The following is a 26,646-nucleotide window of genomic DNA, read 5'->3' on the forward strand; positions in this document are numbered from 1 at the left end:
AGGGGCTCATATGCGGAGTGAAGCGGGAAAAAAAGTGCGAGAAAGAGAAAGAAAAAAAACCACAGCTCGCGTCGTTCACGTCAAAGATCTGGCTCTAAGAGCCATTTCGTTCACGACTGACACATCACTACAAGCAATAGCAACATCAGGTAGAAGAAAAACAAGAGCTGGAAAAATACCAAAGGCTGAGAGAGGAGTAAGGGAAGATGTATAAGTTGAAGGTAACATCCCCATGGTAAGAATGGGAGAGTGCTTCCAGCAGATTCCGGTAATGACATCTGAGATCTCTGTCCACAACACAACACATCAAGATGGAGAAAAATCCCAGTGAACTCCAAGCAAACCAGAATGCAGTATTACGAAGTAGTGCACTGTTCCCCAGGCTCACTGAAATGGCAGCTCAGGTGCCTTTATAATCTCATGCTCATGTTTGTTACAGGGGGATGTTAATCTGTTTACGGAAGCCGACCAATCAAAAGACATTCGGGTGGTCAGGAGCTGCAGCAGCTAAAATGCCTGATTCGAGAAAAAGGCCTAATTAAATGGCCGCAGCGGAGCGGTGTACGATAAATATGGAATATTTTTATTGTAAATTATGCAAATTATATATAAAATTCCGATTCACTTAGAGTACGTCTCAGTGCTGCTCCAAAATAACTTTGGCCTCACTCAAATGTTCGTGCACAGCATCTTATATTTTAACATTCTCTGATATTTGTTTTAAATGTTTACCCTCGGAGGCAGAACATGTCTTTTTTTTTCCAGCATTTTACCAACTTATCTCTACTTCACTAAAAAGAAAACTTTATTGAAAGTTTGCTTGACTGCTGCAGTGCTCCAGCTGCCAGCTTTCTTTGTGCAACCTTTGTAAAAACATAGTTAGAATATTAGAAACTTTAATTTGCCAATACATTTTAATACAACTGTAATTTTTCTATATTGCAGTTTCATAACCCTAAAAATTGGGATGACTGGAATTTGTCACAGCGATAGTATGGGGCTCATAATGTTCTCATGCAGCTAATAATATACTGGGGAGATGAGAGGGAGGATAAGCAAATGAATGAGTGTTTGGGGGTATAATATCATACGATCGTCGTGATGGAAGCATTCATGCATAAACCGAAGTCTTCAGTTTCGTCTGTTTCAGCTCTGATGCTCTCACCAGCGTTTGCCTGCCATCCTTGTTATTATTATTATTATTTTTTATTTTTTTTTGGGGGGGGGGGGGGGGGGTTGTTGGTTTTTGTTAATCATTAAACAAGCCTATTTTGCACTGCTGCTTCAGACTTAGTTTCATTTTGAAGACTCAGCACACAATACACACAAGCTGAAACACACACAGGGGATGCCACACATGCTGCTTTTGTTCTGGAGCATGGCTCTCTGGAGACTTCTCTCAGGCTGTTCTGAGAGATACTGTAGTAGGGACCATCTTCACATACCCTCTCCCCCATTGTCTGACCTTTAGTGTGGCATTTTCCTTTAATCATCTGCACCTAAACACGCAAGAAATGGTGCCGTGCCACATTTAAGGCATTCTACGATCCCACGGGAAAACAATTCACTTTCCTTCAACACCGAACCTGGAGGGATTACTGCACCTAGCAGCATTTTATCAAGCTTTCACTCACATTATTTACTGTGTAGTTATCTACATTTTGTAGATTTTGTAGATACATTTTTGCTCTGTGGGTGTTCTGTTTTTGTTCAGACATAGGGATCTCAAACTCTTAGGTAGGAAAAGGTTGCTCCTTATAGGGAAGACAGCAAAGTCTAGGTAGAGTGAATCACAACTGAAGTCCAACAGAAAAATAGAAAAACCAGAGGAGTAAGCGAATAAAGGCAAACCACACAGAAGCACGGGCAGACCTGTAGAGAAGTTGTTAAAAAGGCAGGAAGGAAAGCATGCAGACTCACAACTAAGAGGCAGAAAAAGTAAACACTAAGGTACACGAGGGAGGTGATCTTACAAGCTAAAGACAGGACCCTCAGCCGTGACAGTGGCTGCATATGCTCGACTTTCCGTGGCTTTCTGCCTTTCAGTTCCTTTCAAAGGCCTTTCTTTGTCTTCCAGTCAATACACTTTTCATTTCATCCGTGCTAGAATCTCTCAAAAGCTCAGCTCAAGGAACACACACAAACAGAGAGACTCCTAAATAAATCCTTTCAATATGCCCTGTCTCTAGGTGAGGCATTCACTCCTCTCCTGAATCACAACTACTGGGATGGGAAAGCCACTAAAAAGTGGATTTTTCTGCCTGACTTTTCCCAAGGACACAGTGTTGTGTTGTCTGTCTACTAAAGATAAACAAAAAAACAATGAACCACACAATGGAAATCTGTCAGCACAGTGGCTTTTCTTTTGTTTTTTCCTCTCTCTCTCTCTAAATATCAGATGTGACTTTGGAACACAAATCAATATCCAAGGAGACATTTGTTTTTGCCACATTTTATATATTGTTTTTTTGTTTGGAGAACCGATGTCAGTTCAGCTGAATTTTTTTCACGAGGGAGATTTCCAAACCAACAAAACAAACCCTAAACGGTTACCAGAGTAAGTTCAACTCATATCCTATCAAGTGTCCTGAGAGAATATTTTCTGTTAGTAAATCCACAAAGTTTGCTCATGTAAGCGTTCCAGGTGAAATACAAACATTTGAGCAAATTTTACGTGATAAATGTTACGTGTATAGAGGAAATGTGCGTTCTTAAGAAAACCACACTTCCTGCCTCATTTATGTTTTAACTGTGTCAGCAAACCGTAACAATGTGACATCATTTTTTTTTAAGGCTTGATGACGACATGAAATTAGAGACCGGTCTCGAGACCACTTTTACCTGGTCTTGGGCTTGTCTTGGTCGCGACGGACTTTGGTCCTGCTTTTGTCTTGGTCTCGGATCCCTCGGTCTTGTCTTGGTCGCGCTGTCTTGGTCTAGCTGTCTCAGATCGACATAGTGGTCGGGAGATTTGGAGTCAACAGTATCCATGACACACAACATAACGTTCGATAATGTGTCATGTGCAAAAGCATCTGCTCTAAGAGCTGTGCTTAGAGAGTGCTTTGTAGTGAATCAGAAGAGTCGACTCCCATTGAGCGAGAGCTGGCTCCTATCTTAATTTCCTTTCGCTGCTCAGCTCTCACACAGTGGCTCAGCTGTGCTCCAATCCCTCCATATTGTGGCCAATCACCTGCGACGATACAGGATAATATCATTATGTGAAAAACAGAGAGTGTGAGACACGCAACAGTCAAGTGGAGCGTGCGTCTGTCCTCTCAGTAAGTGAGTGAGACAGTAGACAGCAGTGAGGAGGGCTGTGCGAGTGCATCGCAAAAACACATAAATATGCCTGACACCCGTAAACGAAGCAGCATCTGGCTTCAGTTTAAAGACTTTTTTGGCTCGGTCTCGTCTCGACTTTGTCTTGACTTGGTCTGTCTTGGTCTTGTCTTGGTCTCGATACTCTCTGGTCTTGGTATTGTCTTGGTTTAGGTAGTCTTGACTACAAGTCTAATGTGCTCTTGGGTATGTCAAAAGCTCAAGTTCCTCTAGATCGGGAGTCTCAAACTCCAGTCTTCAAGGGCCGGTGTCCTGAAACTTTTTCATGTGTCCCTGTTGCTACACACCTGAATACAGTTAGTACAGTGGCTTGCAAATGTATTCGGCCCCTTGAACTTTTCCACATTTTGTCACATTACAGCCACAAACATGAATCAATTTTATTGGAATTCCACATGAAAGACCAATACAAAGTGGTGTACACGTGAGAAGTGGAATAAAAATCATACATGATTCCAAACATTTTTTACAAATAACTGAAAAGTGGGGTGTGCATAATTATTCAGCCCCCTGAGTCAGTACTTTGTAGAACCACCTTTTGCTGCAATTACAGCTGCCAGTCTTTTAGGGTATGTCTCTACCAGCTTTGCACATCTAAAGACTGAAATCCTTGCCCATTCTTCTTTGCAAAACAGCTCCAGCTCAGTCAGATTAGATGGACGGTGTTTGTTCAAGGGGGCCGAATACTTTTGCAAGTCACTGTAGGTCATTAGCAAGACTCTACAGATTTGATTCATGTTACAGCAGTTCATGAGTGAATGAACATGGTGCAATAAAAGTACTTTTAGAAGTAAATTTTTTCAAACACTTACATTTACTTGACTTTACTTGAGTAGGGTTAGGGGTTGCTACTTCAACGTGCAGTCAAGTTCTATACTCTTGCTAATGACCAACTAATTTTATTCAGGTGTTTTGCAACAAGGACACATGGAAAAGTTTCAGGACACCGGCCTTCAAGGACTGGAGTTTGAGACCCCTGCTCTAGATGGTGACTTCCATATTGGTGCTGAGGAATTATAAAGGGGTTCATATGGAGATTTATCTTGCAGATCTTAGCCAGCATCAGTTGTATCACTTTATAGTGTTAAGATTACCATATTCCTATGTCCAATCTCATAATACTTCTTTTTTTAAGTGAGAATATGTTTCATTTAGTATTTTTTCTTATGTTTTAGAAACATGAATAAATACAGTCATCTTATGAGACAAATAGCTAGTGTCAAATCTGTCAGGATGTATTGGAGGGAGAACCTAAACACAGGTCACATAAAAAGGCAAAGTAAACAAAAAAACAAAACAGAAATCCAAAAACAGAGAGGGTGATTGATGATGTGGGAAGGAAGCACAGGTGGAACAATCAAATACAGGCGACTGTAAAGAGGATGGTGGAGACAGTCACAAAGCTGGGAAAGGTGAAAAAGCAGGAAGTACATTTTATACTAGAGACAGAAAAAGTAACCTTCACAGTACAAAAGGAAAAAATAGACATGAAAGCTAATAATAAACATGATGACAGAGAAGGCTGAGCAAACTAGAAACACAACGAAGAGCAATAACACCTTGACAAACGTGCCACACAAAAAAGTAAAAAAAAGAAAAAAAAAGAAAATTTTGTGGAGGATCTTGCTTCAGGTGCATTTCAATGGCATCATTGTATCAAGAAGTGTATCATGCCCCCCACTGCCAGCAACATTAATTTGTTGGCAGTGGGGGGCATGATCCAATCTAGGCATTTATGAAAAGAATGAGGGAAGAAAATTGGTATGGGTTTGGCACTTTGCTGCAAAAATGCCTGTATTATTGCGCCCATGATGTTGGGCAGATTTGAGGTTGGAGCACTTTTACAGAAGCCTGGTTCTACAGTTTCTGTTTGCTAAGATGCTCAAAATTGAGTCTCTGTCAGGTTCCAAATTTCCATTTGCACCAATGACCTGAATCAATAATCAATAAAGACAGTGCTGCTCAAAATTCTACCTGTTATAATATATATTCATTTATTTTTCTTTTCATTCTTTTTTTATTTTGAGAGTTGATTTATACTTTTTCCACAAACCTGAAGAAAAATATTTTTTATACCACTTCTGCAGAACTGGTTGATAACCCTGTGTGCTTTTCTCTGCACAGTAGGTGATCCATTACATCTCATAGCAGTGTAATACGTTCCCTGACATTTTCAGACTAAACAGAAAGATTTAAAACTGGGGGCAGGTAAAGTTGCAGTCACAGATGTGCAGATGTGCTTATGAAACACAGATACAGGTAAATGCACATAGCAGTAAAGATAGTTTGTCTTCTCTCAGTTCATCTGTACAGACCTCCAAATTGTCAAGGCTAGTGAAGCGGACTCAGGCGCAGACCACTAGTTCCTTCAAACAAGAGCGGATTTATTTACAGTGATTCCCACAGGTGCAATATATATACAAAGGTGTTCGGGAAAAGGGTCGGGGTTCGGGGTCCAGGAGTGACAGGGGAAGGAGTCCAGGGTGGGGGCTTTCCATACACAGACAACAGCTCCTCTCTTCACCACCACTCGTCTTGCACACGCTCAGTCACAGTTGCTCAGGGTCCAGGGGAGATCTACACACAGATAGAGAGACAGTCAGCTTCCAGGTTCAGAAGTACTCACGAGTTCAAATTACAGGTTTGCAGGGCGACTGACGCTGATGGCTCAACGATCCAGCGACGAGTAGAGCCGACTCGCCATCTTAAGTAGTACTCTAATTCTCGTAATCAGCGGCAGGTGTGCTGATCATCCCCAGGTGCGTGGGCCAGGGGCGGGAGCCCATACTGAGCTCCGCCCCGGCAGGAGAAAGAAAGAGAGAGAGAGAGGACGAGAGAGAAAGAGAGCAGAGGCAAGAGAGGAGAATAAACAACACAAAACATAGCGCCTGACTGCTGTCAGCTGGCGAGGTGCGGGGACCATGACACAAATGACCTGAGTAACATATTTTTGATCACTCGGTAGAAAACTGTGAGTGCTGGCTTATTGTTACTTTTTCTATCCTGTGTTCATGTGAAATGTTAAAACTGAAAATAGAGAAGCTAGAGAGGCTAGAATGATATCAGGGAGCAAAAAGCTTACAGGACCATGTTTTTCCTTCACTGCACATTTAGTTTTCCACATGGGGACACATGAGGAGTGAGTTTTTCGGGTTTTTTTCTTCTGTTCTGATCGGTGTTGTTCCGTCAGTCAGCTTTATGATATGGAACACTTTTGGCTGTCATCCCTCCTTTTACTTAGCAAATGAAATAGAAGAGAGACTTGTGACTTGTTCCTGTCTGACCTGTTGCTTGATCCTTTGTTACGATCTGAAGTACAACTGATTTTTTTGACATTGTGAGCTTGAATGTGGGGACATTAAATAGATTTTCTGACCATTCCATTAATTTCTATGCTCTTTATAACAGTTTGAATATATACTCAAGTACAATGTTCCCAAGTCTCCTGAGGTCTGCACAAAATCTGATTGTCAATCTTTATGGATTTTAAAATATTTTCCAAAAAGATAATGACTTTTGACTACTTGAAGCAAAAAAAAGTTCACTGCATTTGAAATGCTACAATAAAAGATAAAAGAAACGAAGTCTGACTTAAATCTAATCTTGTTATTTGTGAGTTTAAATGTGTGCGTATCAGCTTCGCTCTGCTCAGTGTCAGTGACTGTATCTGATGATTAGTTGGGACATGTGCAGGGTGTTGCTGTATTTATCACAACTTGTTGTTTGCTTTCATGGCTTGTGTTGTGTTGTGTTGATTGACTATGTGTTATTATTACAAATGAATAATTTAACACCAAATGAAATTCACTGCATGAATTCATTGCATGAATTTAATTTGGTGTTAAAAGCAGCCTCAAAAGCTCAATAACGAACTGGAACTCCCTATAATGCTGATTGGAACTCTAGATTGGGGTAATTATTCTCTTTATGTTCACAAAAACAACCAACCCATGTGACCCACTTTACTAATTGTCATTACTGCACATTTGGACTAAACTCCTTATATCACAAATGAAAAAAGATTTTCTCTTGAGCAAGTCTAAATATTGAGTGATGAAATTAGAGATAGCCAAAAGTGTCTCCCATTTGGAAAGCGCATCCTTTGATTTACTTCTGGGAGCCAGGAGTTGTTTAAAAATGTATAATTCATATGCAGCTAAGTGATATTAAATGCATACATGTGTCTTATGGTAATATTTGTGTTCATTATAAACACACAGAGGAGCTGTTGCCTAATTGCATGCTCCCCAAATGTATTTATACAAGTTCTCTGATTGGGAATTGGATTGTGAGAGGTTAACAGCTTTAATTAAAGAAACCAAAATCTATTCTTCACAGAAGGGTAATGGTGGAAATCTTTTTTGCTCAGCCGGTACAGCTAATAACCCGAGCAATTCCCCTTTTCTTGGGCCATATAATTGATTCATTAAACTGCTCTCTCCTTTATTCCTTCACTGTTGACTCCATCGCCTCCTGCCTTCATATCAAACGCAACCAAAGGATCCGATCGTATAAATAGATTCTCCTTTATGTTCTCAGCAGGGATTACGTCAGTCTGCGAGAGAGGGGAAAGAGATGGGATGTGTTTTGAATGCGGGGTTATTGTGGAGTGGAGGAGCATGTTGTTCGTATTTATTGAAGCATGTGAGGAGTCACTGAAGATCCATCGATCTGTGCCCGGTACTGGCTTTCCTCCTCCTTTCCTTTCACCAGCAAACTCACAGATTTGTTTGGATCAATGGGGCAAATGGTAGGGTTTGATAGGGCTCATTCTTAGTGGCTCATGAGCCACATCAACCACAGGATGTTTCTGATGTTCCAGCTAAAGTAACCCCCATTGTTGAGGTTTGCAAACACTCACTTCTCGTGTTCCTGCACTGGGGAAAGGCGGGCAGTGAGGGGTATTGTCCAAAGACAACCTTGAGGGCAAAAAAAAATCTCTTATTTGAAAAGCGCCACTTCACTAAACCTTTACTTACGGCAATTTCCTGCCTTCAATATCTAGTTTGGAATCTGGCAATAATAAGTTCGCCAATGATTAATGACTCTTGCTCTCTTGTGTCAGGCTACTTAGGTATCAACTTTAGCTGAACATTAAAATGTCTAAGAATTTTATGATGATCTTTTATAGACTAGACATAAAAGATGGACGTAATATTAAAGTCTGAAATATGAAACCAATCAAAAAGGCTTCCTGCATTTTTCTAATGACAAACAGAAGTGACTCTTTTCTTCTCTTCTTCAAACACATCTGAATGTAGAGAAAAAAAAACCATGGCTTGCTCACTTCACTTTCACTTCATCAACGTTTTTCTAATAGGCTTCTACACCCATTGGACATTTTATTAGGTACACCTTACAGTTTAAAATACAGACGCACACAGTCACACACACTCACACATAACATGACATGTCATGTTCAAACACCGGTTTGAGATGATTTGAGCCTTGCGGCATGGCACAGCCATTGACACAGCCATACAAGGATCCAGGCTTTCATGTTGTTCATGCCAAAAAATGAAAGAAAATGCCAGAAATGAGTCTCGTGAGACCAGGGGAAGTTTTTCAATCTTTTTTTGTGCAATTCTGGTGAATCAGTGTGAATTGTAACTCTGTTTCCTGTTCTTAGCTGACAGAACCAGCACACGGTCATCTTCTGCTGATGTAGTCCATCTACTTCAAAGTTTGCTATGCTCTGTATTCAAAGGTACTCTTACCTTGGTTGTAACAGGGGGTTAGTGTTAGCTTCATTACTTCTGGAAGCAGCCTGGTATCAACAAGGCATTTTCAGTCAGAAAACTACCTCACAATGAATATTTTCTCTTTTTGGGGTAATTCTCTGTAAACCTTAGAGATCGTTTCAGGATGAGCAAGTCCTGAAATACTCAGATCAAGTTAGATCACTTTTCTTCCTCTTCTGATATTTGATTTGACTTCACCTGGTTCGTCTTGAAAATGTAGACATGCCTAATTGTATTGAGCTACTGTCATGTGATTGGCTGATTAAATACTTGCCCTGCAGTTGAACAGGCTTATCTAAAAAAGTAGTCGATGAGTGTAATCCTAATTGCAAGTTTCATGTCTTACTTGGAAAAAAAAAGTTCCCATTTTATTAAAATGGGAGTAAAATGGGCAATAAACGAAGTTAAGCGTGCAGTGTCCTATTTTTCTCGTTAGATGCACCTTTCACGTTGACCAGTTTAAAAAAATGAGCAAAAAATAGAATTGCTTAAGATAAGAATTCAAGACAGAACTTTATAAACCAATCTACTTACGTCACAGTAGCTATACCCATCCTTTATTTGAAGTCTGTATGTATTTATCTGAATACACCAATTTCCTTTTGGCTACACGGAGGGAAGAGGTGACTTGAGGGACCTTGGAGAATTATGTTTTTTACAAACCCCCCATTGGTTCAGTCAAACTATAGGGGTGAGAAGGCTGGTTTGTGCTCAGGTTGTAGCAGGAGCCGAGTCTTTTCCTTTCTGTCAATGTGTAGAGCTGTAGGTGCCTCTGAGCGTAAAGAAAGTGAGAGAAAGCATTTATGGAAAGCATATGCGCTTGTCCTTTAAGACGGCACTTTGGAAGGCTTCTTATCAAAGTCGAACACTGGCAGCACACATGCCTACTGAAGTATAGTCAAATGCTCAGACCCATCCAACCATTATAGGTGCTGTCATGCTCTGAAAACAGGTACAGTGACTTTCATTTAAATTATTAACTTCTCGAAGAGGAAGAACTTGTCTCCCAGGATCCACTTTCTACAGAGGAAATGGTTAAGTCAGCTCAATTCCAGGACATATTTTTACTTTAACTTGCTGTATGTAGTGCTCATTCAAAGTCATCTGCCATGTCCCCTATTATTATGCCTGCACTGCACCAAAAGCCTATCATTCTTTGTGTGACTAACTCAGGGAACGGCTTTCTTATCTTTTGAAAGGCCACAATGCCTTTTTCTTGGAAAATGATCTTTATCAGTGTGCTTTCATTGGGTTTTCTCTATGAATCTTTTAGAAATCATTGTACATACTTCTTACAGTTGGGATTCAAATTTTTTTCCCCCTTTCATACTTTGGGTTATGGAGATGAATAGTTGTGGACCTCTTAAAAACTGGGAGACGGAGTCTGAAGTATTTAATCAAAACGGGGCTTCTCTGTGAGCTGAGCACTCAGTAAAGTATAAAAACAATCTGCTAGGCAAACTACAGGCACTGGCATAAGGTCCATTATGAATTTCAGAGAAGTGCTGGAGGACATTAACTCCGGGATAAAACTTACTTCAATAGCAGCAAATAATTAAATATAACATTTGAATGCCTTTACATTTCAGAGGCGCTCACTGCCATAGACTCAACTTATGTGGAATCTTAAGTGAGTGAAATGAAAAGCTGAGAACGCACAATAGGATGGATAGCTCAGATCCAGCTCGTGATTAATTAAAAATGACAAATGTATATTATTTCCCTGCCAGGCTGAACTGTTCTACAAGAATTCGAGCCCAGAGGAGCGTTTCTGGTGTCAGACACTTTGTAATTGCTTCAGTCTCATGCTGTTTCCCCCTCAGAGAGTGCTGTCGGCTAGAGGATCTCACTCAGAAAAAAAGGAGAGGGCAGTAGAGCCAAAAAAAAAGTAAGCTTTTTGCAGCAATTTCATCTTAGTGCATTAGGCTAGTGGTAGTGACAGTAACAGCTTTCTGCCAATCCAAAATCAGCAGGAGGACTAAATAAGGTCGGGAAATATGAAACATGGTTTTAGTTTGATTTATGAAATCATAAATCAGCTAGATTTTGAATCTCTAATGTCAGCTGCACTGGACAAAAATGAGGCAGATGGCTAAATTTCTCAACAGTTTCAATAATTGTACAGTGGCTACATGATGGAGGTCACCTCTGCTTCCTTGCTCTTTTCTTGCTGCAGGTATAATCTTTTCTTGAACAAATGTTTTGCACCTCAGTAAGCCTGGACTCACAGCATCTCAAGTCTCTCGAGCCTCTGAGAATATTGCATTTTATGATGGCAAAAAATAAGAATACCTGTGAATTTCAACAATGATTGTATCTATATTAAAAGAAAAAGAACAAATATGTTGTGCTATATGTTGTACATGTGTTGGCTGAGTAATTTGGGCATCTTATTATATCTAATTAGGCAGTACAACAATAAACTCTATCATTCAGTTAGTGTGGGTCAAATAATTATAAATTATGGGTTATTTACAGTATATTTGCATCCATCAGTAAAGTGACCAGAAGGATCAACTTAACTTGACTGACAATCCAAAAACAGATTAAGTGAGAAACTCAATAACATTTAGGATTCTTTCTTTTGGGTGTAGAAACATTAACATTTGACATTAAGTTTGACATAAATGAAATCCGTATAGTGAACATTTCACCAACACCGAGACCAAATTACTTTGAGTGCAGACAAACAAAATGTTGATTTTAGACCCCAGCACTGTGGGGCTAACATGAAACGAGATTTTGCAGGATGTTCTTGTTGATCCGTGTGATGGATGGCTGCATGACGATTGTTTTTCAGGTGTATTTTCTTTTAAATCAGAGCTTTGAAATGTTAGAACATCCCCTCCCACATGCATACATGGAAACCTAAGGGTATTCAGAGCACAGGCAGGTTGGCTGAGACAAAATCACATATCAGTGGCAACATCCATAATGCTAATGATAGACTTTGATAGACTCCTTCAGTCTTGCTCAACTTGTGTCTGGGCCAACCCAGAAACAGGGTCATACATTGGATCTTGTGCTGTCTTTAGGGTTACCGGTCCTAAACATGGAAATATGTGATGCTGTTTTTTCTGATCACTGCCCTGTTGTGTTTGACATACTTTTATCTCTCCGCCATTTTACACCTCTTATTTCAACACGTCGTTGTCGTGTTTTTAACCCATCTACAACAGAACAATTTTCTATTGCTTTTAAAAAAGTTATAAGATCTCCCCTTGGCTTTGGTACCGAGGAAATGACAGTTAATTTTTATGATAAATGCAAAACTGTCCTTGATGAGGTCACTCCTTTTAAAACTATAAACTCGAAACCACGACCAGACCCATGGATAAATAAGGCCACTTGTTCAGCCAGACGAGAGTGCAGGAAGGCTGAACGTAAGTGGAAAAAAGATGGGCTGCAGGTGTCCTTTCTCATGTTGAGAGACAGTCTGTACAGGTATCAGGACATTGTTAAAGCAGAAAAGTCAAGGTTTCTTTCTAATGTTATTGAGAATAGCTCCAATAATTCTCGGGTTCTTTTTTCAATTATTGACTCTGCCCTGAATATTTCCCCAGCTTCTTGTATTAATAGCTCCTCAGACACCTGTGAAAGGTTCTTGCAGTTTTTTATCAATAAGATAAAACAGCTTCAATCTATGATCGTCCTGCCTTCACATGACGCGTCTAAAATATTCACCTGCTCTGCTGTTTTTGATCAGTTTGAGCCTGTGTGTCTTGATCAGGTGAAGGAAGTATGTTATGGCACAAAGACATCATCGTGTCCAAATGACATTATTCCAACACATTTTCTAAAGAAGATTTTTAAGGTTGTCAGTTCTGACATTTTATCTATTTTTAATAGCAGCCTTAGCTCAGGTGTTGTGCCAGCCTGTTTTAAACATGCTGTTGTACAGCATGTTTGTACTCAAAAAACCTAATCTTGACTCCTCCGTCCTCACTAACTTCAGGCCTATTTCAAAGCTCCCCTTCCTGTCGAAAATTTTGGAAAAGGTTGTATTTGTTCAGCTGCAATCTTTTGTAAATGGACACAATGTTCTTGAGAGGTTTCAGTCTGGTTTTAAAACTCTTCATAGCACAGAAACTGCACTTTTAAAAGTTCTTAATGATCTTTTATTAGCCACTGACTCAGGTGACTCAGCTGTGCTTCTGCTCTTAGATCTGACCGCTGCCTTCGATACCGTTGACCACAGCATCTTAATCACACGGTTGGAGCATTGTGGCGTAAAGGGCACCCCATTAGAGTGGTTCAGGTCATACCTGTCTGACAGGACCTTCTCTGTGAGCTTTGGCGATTTTATCTCTTCCTCAGCTCCCCTTACTTGTGGTGTTCCCCAGGGTTCTATACTGGGGCCAATATTGTTCTCCATTTATATGCTGCCTTTAGGTCTAATTTTTAGAAAATATAACATTTGTTTTCATTCATATGCCGATGATACTCAGATCTATCTTCAGCTGAAGGGAAATAGTTCTGCCTCACTAGATCCCTTACTTCAGTGTCTCGATGAAGTTAAATCCTGGATGGCCTCTAATTTCCTCAACTTCAATGAGAACAAAACCGAAGTGATAATTTTTGGACCAAGCAGCAATCTCAACACTTCTAATTTTAACCTGCACAGTCTTGAGCCTTTTGTCAAATCACATGCCAAAAATTTGGGGGTTATATTTGACAGCAATTTCACCTTTGAAAAACAAATTAGCTCAGTCGTACAGTGGTCTTTCTTCAAACTGAGGCTTTTATCTAAGGTGAGATCATTTTTATCTTTTAAAAACTTTGAACGAGCGATTCATGCTTTCATTATATCCCAGCTGGACTACTGTAACTCCTTATATGCTGGAGTTAGCCAGACCTGCCTGGCAAGGCTGCAATTGGTCCAGAATGCTGCAGCTCGTCTTCTGACACGTACTAAAAGATGCGAACACATTTCCCCGGTACTTGCCTCCCTTCATTGGCTCCCTGTCCGCTTCAGAATTAATTCGAAAATTTTATTGTTGACTTACAAAGCCCTGAATGGACAGGCTCCCGGGTATTTATCTGAACTCCTGCAGACTTATACCCCCCTTAGATCTCTTAGATCAAGTGATCTTTTGCTTTTAGCTGTACCAAGGTCGAGGCTGGTTCATAGAGGTGATCGAGCATTTGCAGCCGTAGCGCCCAAGCTGTGGAATAATTTACCCCTACACATCAGACAGGCTCCCACTGTCAATCTTTTTTAAATCTTATCTTAAAACGCATTTTTATTTACTGGCTTTTAATACAGCATGAGAGTTATTTGTTAATTCATATTTGGTGTTTGCTTTTAATACTCTAAGTTGTTTTATTATGTATGTTGTATTCTTGTACAGTTATTTTATTATGTATGTTGTATTCTTGTACAGCACTTTGGTCAACGCTCTTGTTGTAATTAAATGTGCTATATAAATAATTAAACTATTAAACTATTAATGAAGTCAGACAGCATGAAATGGAGAAGCTGAGGAAAGGATGGTTGCAAAGTGGCTTGCAGATATATGCCAATTGCCTATAGGATTCATAGAATAGAATGATCTGAGCTTTAACTGATGTGGAGTGGCAATGATATCAGATTATTTGCTGGGATTGGGGTTTTGTGTCCTGTGTGAACTAAGGGAGTGGATTAGCTGACTGTAGTTGCATTTTAAGGAACACAGAATAACTGCTTGATGTTGATCTGTAACATTTAAACCGTGAAGAAATAGGATTCTCCTGCTAACAGCTGTCTTTTTGGGACTTTCAGAATGAATGGACAGAAGCAGTGGACACGGGTGGCAATAGCACTCCTGGTGCTTACAGTGATTGCAGCTGAAGGAGGCAAAGCAGAAAAACAAGGTGATTCCTTCAAACTTGTTAGAAGATAAAGAGGAAAAGTGTTAGTTAACCTTAAATTAAGCAGTGTGCGTGCTGTCACATTTCATTGCCCTGTTGAACAACTAATTTAGTCATACAAAACTCTTCAAAAAATACAAATATAATTTTTAAAATACAACTTTGAGGATAAAATAATTGGTCTCCTGTGAGAATTGACAAGAGACAAATAGGAATAATTTGCAATAAGGAACAAAAAAAAAAAGTGGAGTAATCCCGCTTTAATTTAAATTCAGGGGAAAAAAGTTAATTTGCATTGGAAATTAGTGCAAACACCTAAACTCATTACAGCCGCCTTAAAATAATGTGATACAGTCCTAAAGGGGGTACTTTAACAGACGAACATCCAACCATCCATCTATCCTTGCAGTTTCTACCATCTAACAGAAGTTGGTCTGCAATTGCAGAAGGATAAGCAAAGAATTCATAAACAGAAGATTTAATAAATAAAAATCACGAGCAAGATTGATGTAAGACCTAAATCATATTTCACTGTGGGAAATAACTTCACAGTTGATGTTAAAATCTCAAGTTTTGACCCTCTAGAATACAAGATAACAGAATCACGTGGGTGTCTGGCTGAACACGCACCATTTCAGGAGTCGACATGAGTAATGGAGAACCATGTTATTGGGATACTATATTATTTGTTCTATATTCATTTATTTTAAGAAATTACAAACAAAACAAAAGGAAAACACAATACACAATGAACAACAATCAAGGGGTGTTTGAAACACTATTTCATTTAAATAACAATTTAAACGTTCCCCTTTTTTGGAATACTTGCTACTAAACTCAGCTTAAAGGAAGAATTAAAAACAGCCTTGGTTTTTCAGGCAGTTCTTCACCAGTTTAGGTCAGCACTTTTGGCAGCAAGTACAAAAATCAGTGTAATAGAACAAGCACTATCATCGGTTTAGTCTCTGTTTTAGATTACCCTCAGCGGAGCTCTGGCCCTCTCAGTTCATTAAGTTTCAGTTGTTTTATACTGATAGAAGTAATACAACCTGTAGCTACTAGCCTTAGTAGAGATGAGCTGATAAGTTCACATCTTGCTAAATTGTGTTAAGCCTAAAAATAGTGACATTTGTTGTCTTTTGTCAGGTATTGTGAGCAGCTCTTTACAAGATCTGTAAACAGACGTTCATGGGGATCCCTGTTCAACGCTATCTATTTTGATGTTGTTATAATATGGATGTGATTCTACAGGAAAGAAGGAACGCAAGTCAGACTGTGGGGATTGGCAGTGGAGTGTGTGCGTAGCCAACGAAGGGGACTGTGGACTCGGCACCAGGGAGGGAACACGCACCGGCACTGACTGCAAGCAGACCATCAAGACCCAGCGCTGCAAGATCCCGTGCAACTGGAAAAAGAAGTTTGGAGGTGATAAATGTTCACATGTTGCTTTGTTGAAGTAGGAAAAGAAGGATCTACTTTTTCAGTAGAATTTAGAATACCTACTGTTTTAGGTTTTTAAATAATTTATGCCTTCTAAATGACCCAGGACTCCCCTCCTTCTGTACAAATACATGGATGCCATCCATCTCCCACCACGTCTCCCGATGATTTATTGTGGCCCGTCATTTACACAAACAATGGTCCCATTTTCAGAATAGGAATGAGTAAGCTAGCTAATTAGAGGTACAACAAAAACATCTATGCAGTATATAATATATTGTCATGGAAAACATAGGAATAATTGCCCAGCATTGTCATTTTCTTTTTTGGGCTTGAGACGGTGAGGCTTTTACAGCCGAAATGTCTTGCAGTGACAAGCCTGGAGGATATTTGTTCCCACAGTAAGGCCTGTCAGGCAAGAGCCTGCTGCTCTGCAATGAGCCTGTCACGAATGATGAACACACTGCAGGAAATAATGGTGCTAACTGGCTACATAGATTACAGCAAGAAAAGTTTTGGAGGAGTGGCATTAAGTTTAACGCCTGCGTGTTTGAAACTGTGAAAAGAAAAAAAAATTAAAGTGCAAATTGCCCCTCTTGGCTGGAAATCCTGCAAAATGAGAGCAGTGTGGTTCTAAGTGTGGATACTTTTGTACTTGAAAAAAATGGATAACAGAACCTGTAAGAATAGGTGTGAAAAGACCCTCTACTTCAACCCTGGCTGTTAGGTCTATATTTGGATATGCTGCAGCTAAGTAAATTGTCTTTTTGCCATTAATTAATATACTATGTTACTAGTACACTTATTATCTAAGCTCTAGTAGGTAGCGTACTCAAATAAGGAGCTGTATTATATGCCTTTAGCTATGAAGTCTTAAAAGAGACATGAAAAACTGGGATTTTTTTTAGTATAGTTCTAAGAGTCCTGAGCATGAAAGATTTGACATCCCATCTGGCAAAACTCTTACATCTAATTAGAATACTAAGACCCAAAAGACCCTTAAAAACCAACTAGTGAAAACTAGGTTAACGTTGGTTTTCCAGTTTGCAGCACACAGCCCAAACTGTTCTTTGCCTCTTGCCAAAGTATAACACAGTGATGCGAAGAGAATAAATATTAATATAAGAGGTGGGCACAATATTGTAAAACTGGGGTTTCCAGCATCATGACACAAAAAAGACGAGTACCTATGGGACTGGTGACCAAGGTAACGAACACAGCGGCTAATGGGTCTCATTATAATAAACCGAAAGAGATAAGTCATATGAAATGCTGAAGTGGCTGATACAATATGAATCCACAGAAAGCAGCTTTGTGAGAGCTGAATGGAGAAGAATTACTAGGAAGTAGAAATATTTGGTTCCGCGGTGCATTTCTATAAAACTGTTAGCGTATGCAGGTCTTTCATAGCACAAAAACACAAGCACATTGCTTCTTTATTAGGTGGAAATGAAAATGCATGAAAGTAATTAAAATTAATAAATAACTGGATCTCTTATTGCCAGGAAAATGGATTAAGGGGTAGTCATAGAACAAATTCTGCCCACTCCATATAATATATGACCATCCCCATATACTCATATGTCATACAAGCAACACAAGCATGCAATATTTTTGCAAAAGTCTCAAGACATCACTTGTTTCTTTATATATTGCTCAGAAAATGGGAAAATGGTACAGTGATGAAATGTAGATGTGCACATACAAGAATATACAGTATATAAGGAAAAACCATCAGTTTATACCATCCTTCTTTGAATGTTGGCTGCCTTTTTCTCTGTTCTCTGTCAGCATGATCTCGCATTGCTTCGATAATGTTATTTAAGCTCTGGGCAGACCAATCCATGACTGACAGTGCTCCATTGTATGTTTTTTCTATCCAAGCATGCTTTTCTATACTCATAATTCGATCAATTCTAGCAAACAACACTAGCTGAAATGGAGCCCTAAACTATGACAAAGCCTCCACCATGTTTTTACTGTACTGTACTGTTGTACCTCTGTCCTGACCTCCTGTCCTCCATACATACTCGTAATGATTAGAAACACACATTTAAAATTTAGATCTATCACTCCCCAAGACAGTCAGTCCAATTCTTATGTAATTTAGCATACCTCAGCCTTTTCCCTTCCTTTAAATGACTGACTGGCACGCTTCCTCTGAGACCATGATCAGGTACTCATCAGAAATGGCCGTGTCTCTCAGGTCCTGTGTCAGGTCTTTGCTGCATTTCTTTTCCAGCAAAAGACATGACTTTCACATCCCGTTCATGTTTTTTTTGCGCTATAGCAAGTTTTCAGTTAATAGCTTTTAGGAATCACCTTGTTGGTGCAAAATTGCTTATTTATATCTGTCACACAGTGTATTATCTTTGGCATTTTATATACATTCAACTAAAAAAAAAAAAAGATCAAATGATGTGGTTCTTTGAAAAAGAAAGGTGACTTTTTTTTATCCTTGAAATATTTATAGATCAGTATTAAATAGCTTGAAAAACCAAAAAAAATTCCTCAAGACCACTTTAAAAATGGGAATATATCTTGTTGGAAGCAAAATATAAGGAAATTAGGATGGCTCATGACCAGAGTACCGTACATAAAATTTATGTGCATATTTTTTAAGATTTTGAAAGCAAGAAAGACTTAAACTAGAAATCATTCCAGAAATAAAGAGTATGTGATATGAAGAATAGATGGTGGGGATGATCTTAGTGATGGTGAAATGTATGAAACAACATCAAAAGCAAAATGTTGGCTGTTTCATGATGATATTTCATTTTGCATATATGCTGTTTCTATCTGATGGCACTCCAGTTTCTTTAGGCTCTGTAGAAATGAGTTATGACTCTTTTTCACTGCTTAACAAATTATATTCAGTGATTTGAGACTTTGATTTAATGAATAGTCATGAGGGAGTGTTTTCACACTTTTGCAACCATCATTTTTGCCAGCACAAATACTGTATGTTACACTGTATGAAACACCTTAAAGAATACATGAGCTGCCTGACAATTTCCTGGTAGTCAGCAAGGGAGCTCTCTCTCCAAGACAATTTACAGCTGTGGAGGCATAGGGTTTTTAAAGTTGGTTGCTCAGGAAGTCCCTGTAGGATTCTTGCAACAATGGCCCTGTCACTCCCCCTCTTCGCTCTTCGCCCCTCTTTTCCTCGCCTCTCCCTCCTCTGATGAGCACCTTGGGATCTCAGAAGCAGTGACAAGGGCGCTGATGCTTTGATGAGAGAGGAGGCAGAAGAATGAGTGTCACATCCTCGAGGGAACCCGGCTAGACTGGGGAAAAAAATTAATGGAGAGAGATAAGTGGGACATGGACATACAGTACATAAACAGACACTAACATACACATGCCTGCATGCTTTTCAAACCAATATCCGTAACATACAGTGCATTACCGACTGTTGCCATCCGTCTAGAGAAATCTTGCACTTCTTTCGGTTGAATTTAAGTTGTTTAAAATGTATGATAAAATGAAAGCACCAGCAAGACCTCGCCCCAAACATCACGAATATGTAAATATGTAAAATTGTCCTGCTCTAAAATGACATCTATCCAGGAGTCAGGTTCTGCTTGATTACATTCATCTTTTAGAAGGTTTCATCATATCAAGATTATGAGACTCAAACTGTGAAGCATCACCGACTCCAGCAGGAAAAAAACATAAACACACTTTACTTTGTTGTTAAGAAAATGGTCTCATGAAGGCACTTTGTGAGCGGTGGACAGTTTCTCTGGATGGAAGAGGGTAGGCAACTGCTCATCAAACACCCATTCAAAGTCAATGACTCAGCACTCCCCAGGCTCAGAGGCTTGTTACAGTCACTGATTACAATGGACTCCTTTTAAAAACAAATGTAAGATGTGCAGGTTTCCTTTCTGATCCCGTCCATACCATTCTTTCTTTGAGCGACTTCACTAACAAAAAGCAGGTGATTTAAAGTCTGATGTCTTTCTTACTTGATAGGTGAATGCAAGTACGACTTCCAGGCCTGGGGGGAGTGCGATCTGGCAACGGGCAAGAAGAACAGAACGGGAGTGCTAAAGCGAGCGCTCATGGACGCGACCTGCGCTGCCACCGTCACAGCCACCAAGCCTTGTGGGAAAATCCCTAAAACCAAGCTGCAAGGTAAGATGACAGAAATAAAACATTTGCTGCATAAAATGCAACTCTCCCATGTTGAGCTGGTCACGAAAGGTGGGATGCACTAAAGTTGTTATGCTGAATCACCATGTCCAAAAATGTGATATCTTGTACTACGCATTTTGTTGCTATTACTTTTAAAGAGATTAGCTTTTTGGTAAAAATCGTTCCTTGATAGTTAATTATAATGTCATATCTAGTGTCTCGTATATCATTATTATTAGTTATATAGAGAGGGACGTTTTAAAATAAAAGTTTCGTTACTGATCCGAGAGCGTGCTCTACTCTAAAAATGAATGCGACTCAAAGCAACTGGCTTGTCAGAAACATGCATTTGACCTTTTACATTGGCCCTATGACATCCAAGAAGTTATCTATGATCTAATATAAAGTAATTAATAATATTAGCTAAATAAACTTTCCATATTAGTTAGGAGGGTGTTACTTTAATTTCCTACCTTTTGTATTTTTTAAAAAACAAGGTTATTGATTAGCAGCTAAGCTCAGCAGCTTCTGATGACTCACATTGTACAGCCCATATTGCATCTTTGAAGTTACTGGAAATGAAATTCCTCCGCTGACTAAGTACACCTCCAGTTCCAAGACTACACCTTGTGGGTGGCTAATGAAAGCAGAGAGACGGGCGTATTGTAAACCCTCCATTAAATTCCCAGTAAGTCAGAATACATGCAGATCCCAAGTCTGAGTAATGGAGCCTTAGTGGAAATTTCAAATTGTAATCTCTTTTCCTCAAAGCAGTCACAATTCTGTTGGCTACCTACCCGTGAATATTTACTCAGTATGTGGAACATCTCACTAATAAATGAAGGAATCTGTGTTTGTATTTCTTGGCCCTTTTTCCCCTCGACAACTGCTCTTTTAAACAACTTCAGACCACAACGTGCACTCACTTTGACCACCAGCCCTACACCTGCCAAGTATGTGTAAGGCTGGTGCCAAGTACATCCAAAAAAAATTCTACAAATTCCAGTGAGGCTCAATTAGTCCAGCTATTATAGGATCTACTGGTTTGCTGTTTTAGTTTCATCTGACAGCCTTATTTGGTATGTGTAGGAAATAGGGGTGTACAGAAAAGTGCACCGCTTATTGGTTAGAATTTAGCGTGCTAATATGGGAACTGTCTGCTTCCTATTATATAACTTGTACCTAAAAGAAAATGCCAATTCAAAATATTTACAGAAGGAATCAAAATATCGTAAAATATAAATCTGGGGTGAAATTAAAGCAGGACAAAGCCTTTTTTACAAGCCACGTTCATAAACTTCCTTCAATATTTGTAATGTAAGACAGATCTGTTGAAAGCCACCCTACGTACAACACTGGCCTTTTTTGGGCTCGTTTGAAAACTGTTTACTTTCCAGGAAACTCACATAATATTAGGTTGGTTTAGATCAAAAGCCAGACCCACGCAAACACGTGGTCTATATGAAAAAATCATTCCGGGACTTTCACTGTTAGATCACTGTAAATAGTTACGGGCAATGTCAGATCACTTCGTTTTTGTAATTAATCGTAGCTGAAGGGATGCTTACCGCTCAGACCTCTTTGTTTCTTCTGCCAAAGTGCTTCGCTGTATCCTGACATGTCCGCACATTTACATCTTTTGTTTGTCACGACACATGGGTCAAAATCAAAGGCAAAATTACTTGGGCTTCATTTTAATTAGGATTGGCGTCAGTAGAGTAGTACAAAGTATGTATCAAGGTATTTGAGAGAATGAACTAATTCTATTCTCATTGTGATAATAACTGTGTAAATTCAGGAGATATTTATCTTGTCTCCGGCACATCTCAGACTGATTGCATCTCCGCTAAATCCAGCAAATGATTTAATCGAGGCAAAGCCAGCTGTGATTCAAATTTATATTTAATCTGCCATCAGTATGATGGAAACCCTCCTACTTAAGTGCTAAGTTGGAGCTGTGAAAGACAGTGTTAAAGCAAGGGTGAATAGGTTAACTCATTATTCAGCTATAAGTACAAGCTTTTAGCTTTCTTCAGTCATGTATAAGACACTAAACTGAGGAATACTTTTTGCCTCCATTTCACAGAGAATGTGGGAATTAATCAGTTTATAGAACATTTAAGGAGCTATAAGATACAAGGTAATTAGAAAATCTGAAAGAAACATGGAATATCTACAATATTTTCCTGCCTGCTTGAAAAATTGAGGCAAAATTGTTGATGAGAAGCATTCGATTCATTCCAAATGAGTTGGTGCTTTTTGTCAGTTTTGTAAACAAGGATGTTCCATTGTCCAAACAGGATTATAATGAGTACAAAATGTTGCCAGTGGCCATAAACGGCAACCTTATCACACTCCCCAGATGCCACATGTGCACATGAAGTTTGCACATACAGTTTACTTAACCTTACCATCGCTTTATCAAACAACCACAGTCAGGCGAAGTCCCGCTCTGCAAAGATAAGACAATGTGAGCACTTCTGAGAGACCCTCTCAGTGCAACACGTCTGCCGCTGCAGTGCTGTGAAATGTTGCACATCTGTCTGCAACACTGTTTGTCTTAAGATTTTTTGCCACACACTATTTGACTTTCAAAAGAGGGATCAGTTGAGTATTTCTCTTGGTAGCACATTGTTAATACAATGTGACAGTAGGAGCATCTTGAAGAGATGCACTCTACTTACCATCTCTCACGCTTTGCAGCAAGTATATGATACTTTTAAACACGTAAAGGTGTATGTGGATTTATATTTAGAAGGTATAGAAAGTAATTGGATCCATTTTGTTCAAAATAATATTTTACTTAATGTGAAATTGAATGTGTGCTCATTTATACTTCTCAGACCTTCCTCTATCTGTGCAACTATGGACATGCAGGTTTTTTTCAGTTTCTTGAGTGTTTCATAAGGAACCAAATCATTAATTTACATAATTAAACAAAATCAAATATGACTTCCTCATTAAATTCTTATCAATCGTTTAGAGATGCTTGATTATATCCACATTAAACATGTAGACAATATCACTGCACATCAGTTCAAGATGCAGCGATTTTACAAGTAAAAAAGTACAGCATGTATTTAAATATAGTCTGTGACTGTGTCAAAATCTATTTGTTTAGCAGTCATGTGTGCAGCACCGCATACCTGCACATCAATTAAAGCCAGATGCACGGATGCGGTGTGACAACCTAAGAGGTGTGAGAGCTGAGGGCAAAAGAGATGCAGAGCAAGGATGACAGGGGTAGACATGAAGGGAGGCAGTTGGGAAGAGAGACTCGATATCTGTGCGAGGTGTGATATCCCATGTCTGCCAGTTGGAAGATAAGCCTTGGGAAACAGGGGAGCTACTAGGAAACAGAGATGGGGTGCTGTGCACAATAAGGTTCACATAGTAGGGGGAATTGTGCATGCTCTACTCTGTGAGTCAGGGGATGGCAGAGATACAGTCCACAGCAGCAGAATCAGAGGGCTTATGAAAAGAAGAAAAAAAAAACCCTGAAAAACAAACAAACACAGAAATGTTTGCCTTAGAGAGACAAAGTGAGAGAAAGAAGAGACCATCTAACCCCCAGCTGGGAGAACATGTCTGCCCAGCCAAATATGTAATCCTGACCGGCCACTTTAGGTTTAGGAGATGCAGCCGGGTTTTCCCTGAGTGCAGCAGGCGGCAGCATCTGTCATTTGCAGATTTTGAAGGAGACAATGGTAAGAGGCACCTTGGGAGCGATCTGAGATTCAGAGTTGCGTGTCTTTGCTGTCTAGTCCAGGTGAAACACAGACCCTCTGGAGCGAAAGAGAGAACAAAGACTGACAGAAATGAAACATTATGAATACCTGTAGAAATCTCAAGGTCCCCACCTTCTCTTTCAGCACAACACACAGAGCAGTGCGTGAGGGAGTCTTTGCATGCCAAAGTTGATTTCAGGTAAAACAAAAGGCTTTGTTAGGAGAAATCTGGCATCTCTGGATCTTCTTGGAGTGAATTTGCTTCTGTCATTCATCTTGAACAGACAGGAGGTGTCCTCATTTTTAAGCCAAAGACATGCATTCACAGCCACATATGGTTGTGTTACTGCACTCAGGATTACTGCCTCCCAAAGGCGAAGAGGCATAGCTGTGAAAACTGAGGTTGAGAGTGGTCAAACTTTATAATTGATAAAGTTGTAATAAGTAATAAAATGCCTTTTTATTCTTTTTTATGACATTTTATGACGCTGATGGCATGTGCATCAGTGTCATACTCCAGCTCTCTTGCTTTAGCTGTCTAAGCAGCTCCATCTCAATGAAAGTCTGAGAAGCAAAACAATTAGAATAAATTATAAAACAAAAAACTTGATGATACTGTGTCCTTAGCTACTGTTGGAATAATGTTTTAATTAGAAAATAACACAGAAAGTTGACAAATGAGGGTGAAAAGGTGGATGTCAAATAGTAACATTGCATTTCATTGAGGTGGAGCTAATTTTTACTTTGTGATTCAATAATGTGGAGCAGTATCATTTTCTTCCTGTGAAGCAGAAGTATAAAGTAGATAAATAGTTTACAGTTATCCTATATCATTAACTTAATATGCAAGTTTTACTTTAATATGTGCATTTTTATTAAGTGAATGCAAAAAGCCTGAAATTTGTGCAAATATGTAGCCACTGTGTTTTGGCTCAGGGCAGATTCAAGCTGGAGAAGGCAGCGAGGGTCTGATTATGAGTCTGTGTCAGAGGCAAAAAGAAGCAGAGTCATGCAATGTGCAAATGCAGCAGAAAGTACTCCAACCTGGCATGAGAGTCCACATCTCATATATGGAGCTGAGAGAACAGCATGACAATAAATCCTTTTGCTCCATCTCTCTCTCTCTCCAGGGAGCAAAATATGCTGACACAAAACAGCAGGGAGATGAAGAGAGAGAAAACATTGAAACAAATAAAAAAAACAAGTAAACAAATGGCATGGAAGAGTAATTTCTGTATTTGCAGGGGCGAGAGAGCTTTGCATGTCAAGATTCTTATGCCAGTGGAAGTTTGCAACTGAGATGACAAGAAGAGATTTTCGGCTTTTTCCTGGTAGTGCACGTTGAGAATGTTAAAAGGCTGAAAGGCGGCTCGAATCTCATTGGTAAAGCAAGCCTTGTCGGAGTTTAGAACTGCTTGCCAGCACGTTATTAGGCTAAGATAATTTCTTAAGGTAATCCCTCCAAACAAAAGTGCACAAAATGAATGCATACAGAATCACAATGTAGCTTTTCTGTATGTTACTGTCCCTGCTGGATTTCCAGACATCTTATAATGACAGTCATTTTCATCACACACCATCACTTTCTACTTTGCCAAGTCACTTCTTTTGTTTAGAGCATGTGCTTTGGATGCAGATGGCTGACATCGCCATTCAACGTGTCCTAAACTGGACAAATCTTGCTTTGAAACACGATTTATAGTCAGAGATTAGACATGCCAAACACCTTCAAACATGTAGAGGATGATGAAAAGTGCAGAAGGAGCAAAATGTATTATTTTTATTCAACATTATCCATATGCATTTTTCACACCAGCCATTTTAACTTGTCATCGTGGGGAAAGCACAGGTGTTACTAACAATATTAAGCATGGCTTTGTTCCTTTGAAGTGTCCAGATGAGTCACGGCAGTGTGGCTACCTTGACAGACTCATGGTTAGGTTGTAGCATTTTCAAAAACCACTTTCTTGCTGAGAGGGAGTGCAGATGCCACTGCACTGTCTGTATTCTAAAACAAGCTTTGATATGTGCACAATTAAAAACTGAATCTTTTTTTTAAATAAGGCTTTAAGGCCCTGTTATTGTGCTAAGTCAGTTTGCTAAGACGCTTCCAAGCATAATATTCATAGCACTCTCCACATAAGTAACATTTGCTTCCAAATTGCTAACTAGACATATGGTGCTCTTTAAGAGCAGTGATTTGTTAAGATGCATCCATCCATTCTCTTCTGCTTATCCTTATAAGGGTCGCAGAGCCTATCCCAGCGATCATAGGGTGAGAGGGAGGGTACACCCTGGACAGGTCGCCAGTCTGTCGCAGGGTTTACACAGAGAGACAGATAACCACACATTTAGAATCACCTATTAACCTAACTGCATGTCTTTGGACACAATATAGTATTATG

At 39.4% G+C, this 26,646-nt stretch overlaps 1 protein-coding gene and 1 long non-coding RNA gene across 2 annotated transcripts in view; one reads left to right on the forward strand and one right to left on the reverse strand.

Annotated features, from left to right (window-relative positions):
• Positions 1 to 26,646, forward strand: part of ptn (pleiotrophin) — a 57,317-nt gene that overhangs the window by 28,575 nt on the left and 2,096 nt on the right. Inside the window, exons 2-4 of the mRNA XM_085136942.1 lie at positions 14,845 to 14,936; positions 16,185 to 16,358; positions 20,352 to 20,513. Of these exons, the coding sequence (XP_084993068.1) occupies positions 14,846 to 14,936; positions 16,185 to 16,358; positions 20,352 to 20,513 (427 nt within the window). The 5' untranslated portion in view covers position 14,845. The remainder of the gene's footprint in view (positions 1 to 14,844; positions 14,937 to 16,184; positions 16,359 to 20,351; positions 20,514 to 26,646) is intronic.
• LOC146499410 (uncharacterized) lies at positions 1,228 to 6,907 on the reverse strand. The gene is made up of 2 exons (XR_014870056.1): positions 6,002 to 6,907; positions 1,228 to 5,919 (listed from the first exon to the last, which is right to left on the reverse strand). It is a non-coding gene; the product is annotated as an uncharacterized LOC146499410 (long non-coding RNA).

This window comes from Neolamprologus multifasciatus, chromosome 17, assembly GCF_963576455.1.
Source record: "Neolamprologus multifasciatus chromosome 17, fNeoMul1.2, whole genome shotgun sequence".
NCBI classification, from domain to species: domain Eukaryota; kingdom Metazoa; phylum Chordata; class Actinopteri; order Cichliformes; family Cichlidae; genus Neolamprologus; species Neolamprologus multifasciatus.